The sequence below is a fragment of the Nyctibius grandis genome, chromosome 1 (assembly GCF_013368605.1).
Source record: "Nyctibius grandis isolate bNycGra1 chromosome 1, bNycGra1.pri, whole genome shotgun sequence".
Lineage (NCBI taxonomy): Eukaryota > Metazoa > Chordata > Aves > Nyctibiiformes > Nyctibiidae > Nyctibius > Nyctibius grandis.
In genome coordinates this window covers 46,459,491-46,473,095 of record NC_090658.1, presented here as the reverse complement: position 1 = coordinate 46,473,095, position 13,605 = coordinate 46,459,491, and the positions used below count along the sequence as shown (strand labels likewise).

General features: G+C 42.8%; 1 protein-coding gene across 1 annotated transcript in view; it reads left to right on the top strand.

Annotated features, from left to right (window-relative positions):
• The window catches only part of DISC1 (DISC1 scaffold protein), a 214,368-nt gene that overhangs the window by 18,799 nt on the left and 181,964 nt on the right, over positions 1-13,605 (top strand). Inside the window, exons 2-3 of the mRNA XM_068395951.1 lie at positions 2,965-3,956; positions 7,661-7,730. Coding sequence (XP_068252052.1) covers positions 3,258-3,956; positions 7,661-7,730 — 769 coding nt within the window. The 5' untranslated portion in view covers positions 2,965-3,257. The remainder of the gene's footprint in view (positions 1-2,964; positions 3,957-7,660; positions 7,731-13,605) is intronic.

Genomic DNA, 13,605 nt, shown 5'->3' with positions numbered 1-13,605 from the left:
TCAGTAAAGCGTTTGACACGGTCTCCCACAGCATCCTCGCAGCTAAACTGAGGAAGTGTGGTCTGGATGATCGGGTAGTGAGGTGGATTGTGAACTGGCTGAAGGAAAGAAGCCAGAGAGTGGTGGTCAATGGGACAGAGTCCAGTTGGAGGCCTGTGTCTAGCGGAGTCCCTCAAGGGTCTGTACTGGGACCAGTTCTATTCAATATATTCATTAATGACTTGGATGAGGGATTAGAGTGCACTGTCAGCAAGTTCGCTGATGACACAAAACTGGGAGGAGTGGCTGACGCGCCGGAAGGCTGCGCAGCCATTCAGAGAGACCTGGACAGGCTGGAGAGTTGGGCGGGGAGAAACTTAATGAAATATAACAAGTGCAAGTGTAGAGTCCTGCATCTGGGCAAGAACAACCCCATGTACCAGTACAAATTGGGGACAGACCTGTTGGAGACCAGCATAGGGGAAAGGGACCTGGGGGTCCTAGTGGACAACAGGATGACCATGAGCCAGCAGTGTGCCCTTGTGGCCAAGAAGGCCAATGGCATCCTGGGGTGTATTAGAAGGGGTGTGGTTAGCAGGTCAAGAGAGGTTCTCCTCCCCCTCTACTCTGCCCTGGTGAGGCCGCACCTGGAGTATTGTGTCCAGTTCTGGGCCCCTCAGTTCAAGAAGGACAGGGAACTGCTAGAGAGAGTCCAGCGCAGAGCCACAAAGATGATTAAGGGAGTGGAACATCTCCCTTACGAGAGGCTGGGGGAGCTGGATCTCTTTAGCTTAGAGAAGAGGAGACTGAGGGGTGACCTGATTAATGTTTATAAATATGTAAAGGGCAAGTGTCAAGAGGATGGAGCCAGGCTCTTCTCAGTGACATCCCTTGACAGGACAAGGGGCAATGGGTGCAAGCTGGAACACAGGAGGTTCCACTTAAATTTGAGGAAAAACTTCTTTACGGTGAGGGTGACCGAACACTGGAACAGGCTGCCCAGAGAGGTTGTGGAGTCTCCTTCTCTGGAGACACTCAAAACCCGCCTGGACGCATTCCTGTGTGACGTGATCTAGGTAATCCTGCTCCGGCAGGGGGATTGGACTAGATGATCTTTTGAGGTCCCTTCCAATCCCTAACATTCTGTGATTCTGTGAAAATGGATGATGGTGCAGGGCTTGTATTCCCATTGATTGTGTGCAGGACAGAAGAATAAATACCTTTTGACTAGCAGTAAATCCATAAGAAACTGAAAGCAGTCACCTCGTAATCTTTCATCCATATTTTTTTTTATGGAAATGTAGAGAAAACAAAGCCAAGATACCACATTCCAATCTCCCACTTCTAATGTTCTTTGTGGTTTTTTAATCTTAGTACTTTCTATTCTGCTCTGCAAGCAGCAAATTTCTCTTTTCATCTCTTTAAGTAAGGTATACGTGGGGAAATTGAGCTATTGAGCAGAGGCCCTTTCTTAATGATATTAATACTGCAATAATGCTAGCAAACATATGGTGGCATTAGTTTTCCAGGACTGATGGTCCTGCATGCAAAACTTTTAACTTTACATTTTGGACAATAGTTAGTACAGTAGGTCTAAATGAAAATTTATAAAATAATCTCATTAGACTGACAGGTATGCAGCCACAGACTGTTACAGAGTTGAATCTATTCTGGAAGCAGAATCTGAAACAGTTGCTCATATTAATAAGATGTTGATACGAACACAAACTGGACATGAGCAACAACAGATTATGCGCAGAATTTCTTTGCGAATATGGTTCTCATCTTTTTGATGCAGATTCAGTCCTATCCTAGATGTGCTTGTAAGTCTGAAAATAATTCTGGATCGGAGAGACTTAAACAAGGTCTGTGCTTTAGTGTGCTGCGAAGCAAATTAAGAATCACAGAATCACAGAATCACAGAATCAACCAGGTTGAAAGAGACCTCAGGGATCATCGAGTCCAACCGTTGCCCTGACACCACCCTGTCAACTAGACCATGGCACTAAGGGCCATGTCCAGTCTTTTCTTAAACACATCCAGAGACGGTCACTCCACCACCTCCCTGGGCAGCCCATTCCAATGTCTAATGACCCTTTCTGAGAAGAAATTCTTCCTAATGTCCAACCTGAACATCCCCTGGCGAAGCTTGAGGCTGTGTCCTCTTGTCCTATCGCTAGTTGCCCGGGAGAAGAGGCCGACTCCCACTTCACTACAACCTCCCTTCAGGTAGTTGTAGACTGCAATAAGGTCACCTCTGAGCCTCCTCTTCTCCAGGCTAAACAACCCCAGCTCCCTCAGCCTTTCCTCGTAGGTCATACCCTCCAGACCCTTCACCAGCTTGGTCGCCCTCCTCTGGACTCGCTCCAACACCTCAACATCTTTCTTGAAGTGCAGGGCCCAGAACTGAACACAGTACTCAAGATGTGGCCTCACCAGTGCCGAGTAGAGAGGGACGATCACTTCCCTAGACCGGCTGGCTACACTATTCCTAATAGAGGCCAGGATGTCATTGGCCTTCTTGGCCACCTGGGCACACTGCTGGCTCATGTTTAGCTGGCTGTCGATCAGCACCCCCAGGTCTCTTTCTGCCTGGCCGCTTTCTAACCACTCTTTCCCCAGCCTGTAGCGCTGCATGGGGTTGTTGTGGCCCAAGTGTAAGTGAAGTAGTGCAGGGTGTTGCTATGAATAGGAAAGATGATCTGATTCATTGTACCCAGGTTTGTGTACTGATGGATGTGACTATGTTAGCAAGTTCACCTAAAAGCGGGTGCAAACTCTTTAGAAAGTGAATGAATACCCACAGTGTTCTCGGGCAACAACTTTTCTCCTCTACTTGCAGTATGGTCAGTGTCTTTGTTTTGTCGAAATGGACACTGATGAGCTGTTTGAAATTCCTAAAATAATTATTTTCAGATGCTACAATACGTTAAACCTAGAAAACTGCAGAAGCACTTTAATGACTTTTTTTTTTCTCCCCCCCAGATGGTCAGGAGCACTTAATGCCTGGAGGCTCTCTTTGTAAAAAGAAACTGTCAAAAAGACCTGGATACATGAGAGCAGAAGCTCAGTGACAGATAGAGTTTCAGTCCCTGGGTGCCTGCAAGCCATTCAGCCCAGAAGATCTCAAACATGGCAGGGAGTGTTGTGGAGACTATGACAACTGTTCTCTATGCAGACAGTGCCAAAATAACTTGGAATTTTTACACTGTAGTTCAGTAGCAAATAGTGCTGCAGTTCCCGCTAATGGGGTAACAGCGTCGGCCACTACTGGAAATATGCCAGGACGCTGCGAAAATCTTTTGTGTTGCAAGAGTCCACGGTCAGAAAACACAGTGATAGCAGTTTACCCTGCTGCAGCAACAAGCAAAGGAGATGTTTCTGCTGTATGCTGTACATGGCAGAAAAGCCACAGTGCTAAAGTGAGCAAGCCCCCAGACATGTATGCTTTGGATCAGGCAGAAGTGAATAACAACTGTGAATATCAAAACAGAGGTGTTTTTTCTCATTCTATCGGTGCACATGATAGCTTCCGTTCAAATTTCAGCTTCATACAGCTCTCCCTGAACTTGGCCTCTGGAGTAAGCGATGCTGAAGGCAAGTCAGCTATTGAGGAAGCTGAGTACGTTCTGCATCCCAGCACCACAGGAAATTTGCAGAAGCCAGAAGAGACGGTGCAAACTCGTGAGCGCTTGGGAGCTTTGCATTGCTTCTCCGGGCCCAGTGAGGATTTGGAGTACGAAAATGAGGCCACAGCGAATGACAAAGTACAGGACTGCGAGACTGTCTCTCTCTCGGATACAGATGCAACATTTTCATATTCTACAGATTCCTTGGATGCAGCATCTGCCGGCTCTTCTGTCACCTCAGGCTATGAAAGTAGCTTTACTGTTAGTGACAGTAACTGGGATACTTTGATGAAAAAATATGAACCAGTGCTACAGGACTGCCTGCTTGGCAACCGCTGTACATTAAAGGTTGGTAATCTCACTTCATCTTTGATTCCTCCCACTGGCCCTCAAAACATTTGTATTTGTAGTGCCAAAGTCAAAGTTGATGTAGGAGTTGGGATTTTAATGGCTTTTGCGGCATTTGTTCATAGAGGTTTACAGTAGCACTATGCATGATAAAAGTGAGAAAACCAGTTTCTTTTTCTTTTTGATTCTTTAAAAAAAAAAGGTGATTATGTTGCAGTACTTGATTCCTGTGTTCTACTGGAACTGTGATCCTCTCATTTCTAGTATGTGCCACATTGGTTTCTGAATTCAACAAATACTATTTTCTTTCACAGGTGGCTGTTTTGTCTGCAGGTTGGAGTATATGTAGTACAAAATTTGGGGGTGGTAAGAACTCTTTTCTTTGAAGCACCATGATTTAACAACACTAAACTTTGTAACTGGAAATGTGTAAGTTTAAACCAAAGATTTCTTGGAGTGAGGCATGTGTATGAGATGCTGAAGAGTTGTACATGTGTATGTACAACCTGAAGGGAGGTTGTAGTGGAGTGGGAGTCGGCCTCTTCTCCCAGGCAACTAGCGATAGGACAAGTGGACATAGCCTCAAGCTTCGCCAGGGGAGGTTCAGGTTGGACATTAGTAAGCATTTCTTCTCAGAAAGGGTCATTAGACATTGGAACAGGCTGCCCAGGGAGGTGGTGGAGTGACCGTCTCTGGATGTGTTTAAGAAAAGACTGGACATGGCCCTTAGTGCCATGGTCTAGTTGACATGGTGGTGTCAGGGCAATGGTTGGACTCGATGATCCCAGAGGTCTCTTCCAACCTGATTGATTCAGTGATTCTGTGAGAGTAGCCTGTAATCTAATAGATGGATACTCTCCACACATGAAGAAAAATGGGGGTCAAGTCCCTGCTGTAATTCAGATTGGGAATTGAACCTTTTTTTTTTTTACTTCCACCCAAGAGGAGTACTGGGCTGTTGAGTCAGGAGTCTTTCTTTTTGCACATGTGTATACCCACATGTATACTTACCATATGTACAGGCAATCTCATTCATGGTGTTCTTTGTGTGAGAGGGATGGGGAAACTTTAAGAAGGATCAGTGAAGGTTTGTTATACAGTTTTTGGGATGGCAGGGTGGGCATCAGAGAGAAACCATTCTGAGCTTACCTGTGATAAGGAGCCAAATTCTGGCTTTATTGCACATGCAGGAAGCAGTAATCCAGAGATTAATGTGGACACGATGGGTTTCACAAATTTGTTCAAGGTAGTGGAGTTTTTCCGGTGTGGTGGTTTTTTGGGCTTTTTTTTTTTTTTTTTTTTTTTTTAGTATCTTACTAGTGCCCTAAGTTTTTGGGACACCTTTCAGAAACCCAGGTTCTTGTAACTTGTCAGCTTAGACAAATCTGCTGAGATGCACTGTATTGTCTTTAGGCCTGGTGAAACAACCTGCTGTGGGGAGGTTTTGTACAACCATGCTGTCTGGGTAAGACAGAAGGTCGAGAAACTTTTATTCTTACTTTACTCTCCATGACATCTGACCTGCGTTCATGATGCTCTCTAATACTTACTTTTCATAGAGAATGCACGTAGGACTCAAACTAGGTTCCCTTATTTACAGACTTCACACGCATTGATGGGGAACAGTTTCTTTGGCTTCATGCCTGGAATGACAATGTGCCCAGAGTCTGGGATGGTTTGGGAAATTAATTTGCTGCAAATTTGGGAATACACAACATAATCAAAATAGGAATTTATTTTTCTATCTTTTCGGTATGCTTATTTGATAGGCACAGAAGAAACATTGCTATCTTTAATTTCTGTGTTCATTGAATGGAGAATTGGGGATTTGTGTCCTTAGATGTCTTTGCCCTTGGTCAGCCAGTCGTGTATGTTTAATTTGAAGCACCTTCCAATTGTAATGATAATGAGCAAGTCTCAAACTCTTCAGAAAGGATCAAAGGCAACTGTAGTCAAGAAAAGTAGACAACACCAAAGTTGTTAAAATTATGCTTTTTCTGTACTTATTAAAAAAAAAAGTGGTCATCACGTGGTACAGATATAGGACATGCCATGCTGAAGCAGCTCTTTGATTGGTTGAGCTCCAAACATTTTACTGGCCTGCAAAGCCAGTAAAGCACTTTACTGTGACAGCATCAGTCAGTTTGCCGTGGGCATGCCTGGGCTGTGGTACCCAAGCAGACTTTAAATGACCTGCCACTGTGAGTGCATGATGGAATAAACACTGCAAACAGCAGCAAAGCTGTACTCTCGGTATAGATGGTTGTTATACATCATATATATGAAAAAAGTGTCATTTGAGTCATTCCTACTGCAGGCTTCTTTAAAAGTCTATCAAAAGTATGGCATAAAATACAGAAAATAATTTATGGTGAGGATTCAGACCTCCTCCCTTCAATATATAACACATTCTTCACCAGCCATGGAGAAAAAAGATTGGACTTTTGGGACGTGAAAAACAAAATAAAATAAAGCCTTGAGGAAAAGGGAGTATATACAATGTTGGTTTGTTTTTCCTCTGGGACATCCTATAGCCTATTGTTAATCAAGCATTTTTGTATTCTTTTCTGGCTTTATTTTTTATAGTTCTTTTCTGACTAGTCCACTTTCACATACCATGTTTAGAAGGGATACCATTAATTTAAATGTCGTGCCTAATTTATGTATTGATTGTGTAAGCACGATAACTGAGTATTTCTATTAAGTTGTTGACTGGCTGTACCTATTTTTCTTTATCCAATTTTGAGTTTAAATCTGGGGATTTAAATATGAAAGAGTCTCAGGGAGGAGAGAAATCTTTTTTAAATGCAGAATGTCTAAAGTACGGATTTTCTTGTGTTGGAAAATGCTTTCCCAAGCACTTTCAGGCTTTGGGCTATGAGAATATATGCAGCTGCTTTTTCCAAGCTTACCTTTTTCAGTGCTGATAATGGCGTGTTTAGTACAGGTCATGTATAAACTTAATAAGAAGAAAACACTTTTCAGTCTTGTAACTGTAGCCATATTAGGCTGTGGCTGGCATGGCAATGAGGAGAGGACTGCCTACCTTCTAACCAAATTCTTCTAATCAGAAAAGCTTGTAATGGCCTTTGAATGCACACCTGGCCTTACAGGTGTTGCATTTGAAAATGCAAATGTCAATGTTATGTAGAGGAGCCTAAATTATATTTTAATGAAACTTCATTGGCTGCACATGAACATAATTTTCTGTGCCGTAGCGTGAGTATACCTGTTCCAAAATATTCATACGGTATTTCTCTTTTTACTTACAGAAGAAAATGTGGTTTGCATATGGAAATTCTGTATTTGTTTTGTGCAAAACTCATATAGGCAAAAAAATGTTAGAATGGACTCAAGAACACACTGTTGAATATGATGTGATCAGAAGTAGATTTCATGCTGACAGAATCCTCTAATAATCCATACTTTGATTTATTCAAAGGGTGAAAAATATCCTCGGATCACATGATCTCATTTGCTTTTCAAGAAATATTGTTATTCTCTGTATGTGTTTGGACTAAAGCCTTGCTTGGCTCAAGTAACTACAGTTCAGCTGACTTCCAAGCAGGTCTGACCACTTAACAAATATTGAGCTTAACTCTCAAAATTGGGCCATTCTACTGATGCAGTAATCCATTAAATTTATATTATGTAGAGGTTTTAAATGCAACTTATTCATCATTAACTTTTTTCTCTTTGCATAGATAAAATCCTTGATCTTACGGCTTCAGAGGCTTCAGGAAAAAGCAATAGAGGAAGATGACTATGATAGAGGTGAGAGTTTTTCCCCCCTACCTCCCAACTGGATCATGCTGCTTTTTTTTTTTCCTTTTCCCTCCTTCCTCTCCTAATTTTATTTTATATTTGCTACATAGAGGTGGCTAGGTGTGCAAGACTAGTTTCAGTGAACTGTATTGTTTATTCTGTTGTATGGCAGGAAACAAATTAGATAAAGAAAGTAGGTCAACAGCAGGTAGCAACAGTTTTTATTTTCTTGAGCCACATGACCATGTGGGAAGGTTGAAATCTGAATATCCACCATCTGGATCAGCTGTTTTGAAGCAGCATGACTTTAAAAAATGCAAAAATGAATGAAAGCTTTGAAAGGAGAAAGGACAGGCACTGGGTGCTGATAGAGCGTGATTTGTTGTTTGCCACATTTAGTCATGACACTACAGCAGGGCTCAAACACAAAAATAATCAACAGCTATTATAAAAGTGAATGATACTGTCCTGTGGGATTAACTTGATGTCCACTGAGTTGAATCAAAACCAGCTAGAGAATATGATGGTGATACAGCTGCTGGCAAGTACCTGTATTTGAATAGTGCTTTTCCTTTCACATGCCTTGACGCTTCCGATAAGCTCTGCGTATGTGTGCGTTAAAAATTAGAGCGTCTATTAACACACATCTCGGGTTTCTTATTGTTTCCTGTGATGGTAATCTGTGTTCAGGTACTCATATTCTGACAGTCATGAGGTTCTAGATTAAATTCTTCCCGCTAGATTGATCTTCAGTTGGGAACCCCTGCAAATGTTTCAGTAAAACCTGCATGGGTACTTTAGAGAATAAGACTGGAGAAAGTGAGTTCCTTTCCTGCCACTTTTTTATTCTCAGCTTTTAGGGGTTTGGGGATTAGTCAGACTTGTGGTTTGCCTTTCAAAATTAACATGTGAAGCTTTGCAGTTGTACCATGGCTCTGTTTCCCCGCTCACAAAGATGTCCCCTAAGATGGTTAAAATGTGTTTTAATAGTGTCTAGGGAGTAGGTGTGTAGCCGTTTTGCAAGCGTGGTTCTGTTGGCCTCTTAAAGACTCGCTTATATATAGGAGAAAAGTCTGCTAATGTCACCAGCCATTCTTTTAGTGTGGCATCTCCCAATGGGGAATACCTTTAGGTAACGTTAAAAGCTGAGGATGCTGTAGATATTCATGGGTTTAATCTCTGTCAAATAGACATTATTGGTGTGTATGCTTTACATGTGTAACACTCATAATTCAATTCTTTAAGTGCCTGTAGGCTGAGTTCCCAGTTGGAGTCTTCCCAACAGCTATGTACTCATAGAAAATGGTCTGGCTGAAATGTGATTTCATCAGGTGTTGTGGGCACAGCTTACAGAGAGCAAAAGCAGCAGCAGTACAGAGGTGGAGAGGAGCATCCACAGGTGGGATTGCTGTTTTATGTGCTAAATATGGCGTACTATAGGCAGAAAGCATTTGTCCTGATACGGGTCTAGAGACTGAGGTGCTTGAGAGACTTTGCCTTGCGTTCCTCCATCCCTTTGAAAACTGGAACTCCATCTTTACACAAGTGTTCTCAGAAAATGCCATGTTCCATGCAAGCACGTGAGCATGCATCCTTAATTTTATGAATTTCTAATTTTTGAGTCCTGGACCCACTTTTTATCATACTGGTCTTTGTTCCTCTTCTAATACAATTGTCAGCCGGGTTTTTCTTTGTGACTACTTTTCATGATTTTCATATCTGAACTGGCTTCCTTAGTTTTTCTTTTTTGAAACATGGGCAGTGTATCTCCAGGGAAAGACTCACATGGAGAAGGTGCAGTGCTGCAAGAAGAATTATAGCTGTGACCTTCCCTCCTCCTTTTGCCATGGCAAGCTTTCCACCTTTGCTTTTAGAGCTATGTCACTGCTCCTGATGGAGAACAAAGACTTGCCTGGCATGAAGTGAAGTTTGAAAGCTTATTAAAGAACTTACAGATTGGCCTGGTACCAATTTCTGTTCAAGTGAAATCTGTAATTAGCCTTCTTTAAAAAGATCTTATTGCCAAATATTGCTAGCAGGGAATGGAACTGCTGAATGTGCAGAGCTGTGATGTGGGGCATAAATGGAAATATATTATCGGGGAGTGGAAGAAACTGACACGGTGTATGTGGAGGGCTGAGGACACTTTAACTATAATGCTAAAAAGAAAATTACTGTCCCTGTAGTTTGAGGGACTTGCTCTGAGTATAGAGTGAGTCCTCTGTTAAGAGCAGAACTGTGTTGAATCAGAGATTGTGGTAGTGCTGTGTATGGTGGTAGCACAGGTCTTGTTTATTTGGGAGTGCTGCAGAGGAAGGGGAGATCTAGTATGATGTGAGTAGCTGCGAAATATCTTTATAGACAATAATATCATCTTAATATCATTCAGTATCTTTATAGATGATCTAGACGTAGGGATTGAGTGCACCCTCAGTAAATTTGCAGATGACACCAAGCTGGGTGGGAGTGTCGATCTGCTGGAGGGTAGGAAGGCCCTACAGAGGGATCTGGACAGGTTAGATAGATGGGCCGAGACCAACGGCATGAGGTTCAACAAGAACAAGTGCCGGGTCTTACACTTGGGCCACAACAACCCCATGCAGCGCTACAGGCTGGGGGAAGAGTGGTTAGAAAGCGGCCCAGCGGAAAGAGACCTGGGGGTGCTGATTGACAGCCAGCTAAACATGAGCCAGCAGTGTGCCCAGGTGGTCAAGAAGGCCAATGGCATCCTGGCCTCTATTAGGAATAGTGTAGCCAGCCGGTCTAGGGAAGTGATCGTTCCTCGGTACTCAGCACTGGTGAGGCCGCATCTTGAGTACTGTGTCCAGTTCTGGGCCCCACACTTCAAGAAAGACGTTGAGGTGTTGGAGCGAGTCCAGAGGAGGGCGACCAAGCTGGTGAAGGGTCTGGAGGGTCTGACCTATGAGGAATGGCTGAGGGAGCTGGGGTTGTTTAGCCTGGAGAAGAGGAGGCTCAGAGGTGACCTTATTGCAGTCTACAACTACCTGAAGGGAGGTTGTAGTGAAGTGGGAGTCGGCCTCTTCTCCCGGGCAACTAGCGATAGGACAAGAGGACACAGCCTCAAGCTTCGCCAGGGGATGTTCAGGTTGGACATTAGGAAGAATTTCTTCTCAGAAAGGGTCATTAGACATTGGAACAGGCTGCCCAGGGAGGTGGTGGAGTGACCGTCTCTGGATGTGTTTAAGAAAAGACTGGACATGGCCCTTAGTGCCATGGTCTAGTTGACATGGTGGTGTCAGGGCAACGGTTGGACTCGATGATCCCAGAGGTCTCTTCCAACCTGATTGATTGATTCTGTGAAATGCCCTGTACATGGGAGAGATGAGAAAAGGGGAAGGAGAGCAGGTGGAGGAGGGCTATGGGTGGCTATACCCCCAAATGGAAAACTAAATTGTCAATAAATACATTATTGTGTGTAACTATGTTCTTGCTTCAGTAGTAGAAGCTCTTCTCTGACTTTGAGAAGCACGCAAGAGATTTTCTGACTTTGGCTCTCTAAGAGCCATCCAGTCTTGCAGGAGAGGACTTGTTTTTTAATGACTGTTCAGTGGGAGGGGAGATATGTTGACACTTAAAACTTCTCAGACTGCTTAGGACTGGTTTCTGCTGACTGACACTGCAAACTTAGCAACTTAAGGAAAGGCAAATATCTACTGTCTGACATTGCTGGTTTCCTGCTCTTCAGAGCTTTTTGAAAGCTCCCATAGTTTATAGTAACTTTTGAAACTGAAGTGTAAGTAAAGTGGTGCCCCTACAGAGGGGGGAAAGTGATGCACTGTGTTTTTTGTTGTGGCAACGAGACTAGGAAATGGCACAGAAATAAAGGCAAGTTTTTCCCACTAAAAAGCCATGAACAAATACCTTGTTGCAAACAGGTCAGGAATAAAGATATATTTGGTTTTCCCCTTTGCAGGAACACAGAACAGATGCTTGCTGCTTGGGTCTGTTAGAGAACATGTGTGTTTTCCAGGTGCATGCTAACAAACTAGCATTTATTTCCTGAACAGGTGATATTTTTTTTTTTTAAGGAATATTTGGAACCATAACCCTCCCTGGTTATTTAGGAGAGAAGTGAGTGCCTGTTTAAATCTTCAGCTTGTTTCTTCCTAATTTTTTCTTTCTTTAGATGAATCTATTTGCTCTGTCTTCCTCCTTGCCTCGAGCTTGGGAGGTGCACAGCTCAGAAATGGCTTTTGCCGTTGCTTGTTTACCCATGCTGTGCCTTCTTAAAGACCTGCCTGGGCATGGTTAGGATATTGGTGTAGAAGAGCTTCAACCAGTCGTTCAAGCAGCTACAGTTTCTTCCTATACTTCCTGGCAGTACCATGTCTGTGGGGGGAGTATGTTTGTTCTGAGAGTGTTGGGGGGCTGCTTGGGGCAGAGGCTGCCCTCCTGTCCCATGTCCGTGCTCATCTGCTAGAGGTCACCAAGCACGGTGCTGCAAGACCTGCAGGGTGCTCTCTCTTCATACTGTAGCAGGCATGGGTTGTTTCAAATGCAGATGTTCCTTGGCTGTGAAATGTTTGTGTGAAATGCATGTTCAGTGAGACAAATCTCCTTCTCAGTCCTGGTTTAATTTTAAATAGGACCCTTTAGGATGTTACATGTTTTATTGCTTGTTCTGTGTTTGTAGGTGATGAAATATCAGGTAGTAGCTTATTTTTTCTGTATTTACTTGTGGTCTCCTCTTGATGGCCACATTACTGTATATTTTCAAAGCAGGTACAGTACCATGGGAATACAATAACAGAATTTTGCCTTGCGTAGCATATAGTAGAAATTGGTCTGTTCTCCAAGGATCACTCGGAGTGTTGTCATGGCTCATTATTCATGATGGAGCTTGACAGCTCCAAGGTTAAACACACTGCTGAATACAAGAGGTAAAAAAAAAAAAAGCATATTTTTGTGTCTCTGGGAGTTGCACTTGTAGCAGAAGCAAGTGTATTTTGTTCAGTACAAACCTATTGTCCAAACATTTAAAACCCCTTTTCCTGTTCTTTACTGCTTGAACTCTTCAACCTTGCCTGGTGCAAGGGGCAAATGGATTGGTAAGTAAGTGTCAGGACTTGAGTCTTGCTGATGAACTCCACTACTGGTTCAAGTGCCATCTTGTTACTCAGAAATAAGTTTCTGCAGAACTACTGATATTTTTTTTTTAATTGATTTTTAAAAAATTTCTTGTATGCAGGAATATGAGCGTACAGATTCACTGCTTGCAACTGGTAGGGAACAGTAACTTCCAAGTGCAATCAGATGACATTTAGAGTTAGGGTTCACCAGTGAAGGTCATTGAGTAAATCAGAGCAACTCATCAGTCCAACATGGCAGCTAGAATATAGAAACATTTACGCTTGTCATGGCAAAACCTATACTATCTCGTCAATGAAAATTCATGCTGTAGAGACATTTAATATCATGTGAGCCTTCGGTTATTTTAGTTGAGATCTCAAAGCTTGAGCGATATAAATTGGTGAGCTGCTATGGGCTTGTGCACTGCATGCTCTGCAGAAAAATAGTGTTTGTACGTTGTGTGGGTTTTGTTGTTTTGGTTTTTTTTGGTTTGTGGTTTTTTTTTTTTTTTTTTTTTGAGAGTTCTTCATACCAGTTGTCCTTTCCATGTCTTAGGATCTGCAGAACGCTGTGCTGTTGAGGAGTCTCATTTTGCTCATTTTCCATTAATCACAAGTGTAGGAAGGGAAAGGAAAGACTTTGTAGCTGTTAGCCTTCTGTACATTTACACTAGAAGAGGTGCTGTTGCTCACTTGAACTAGCTATTTGTTTTAAGGCAACTGCAGAGAGAGAAAACAATAAAGTACAATGCTAAGTAATGTCTGGGTTGAAAATGTTGTTTGTTAAATGGTAT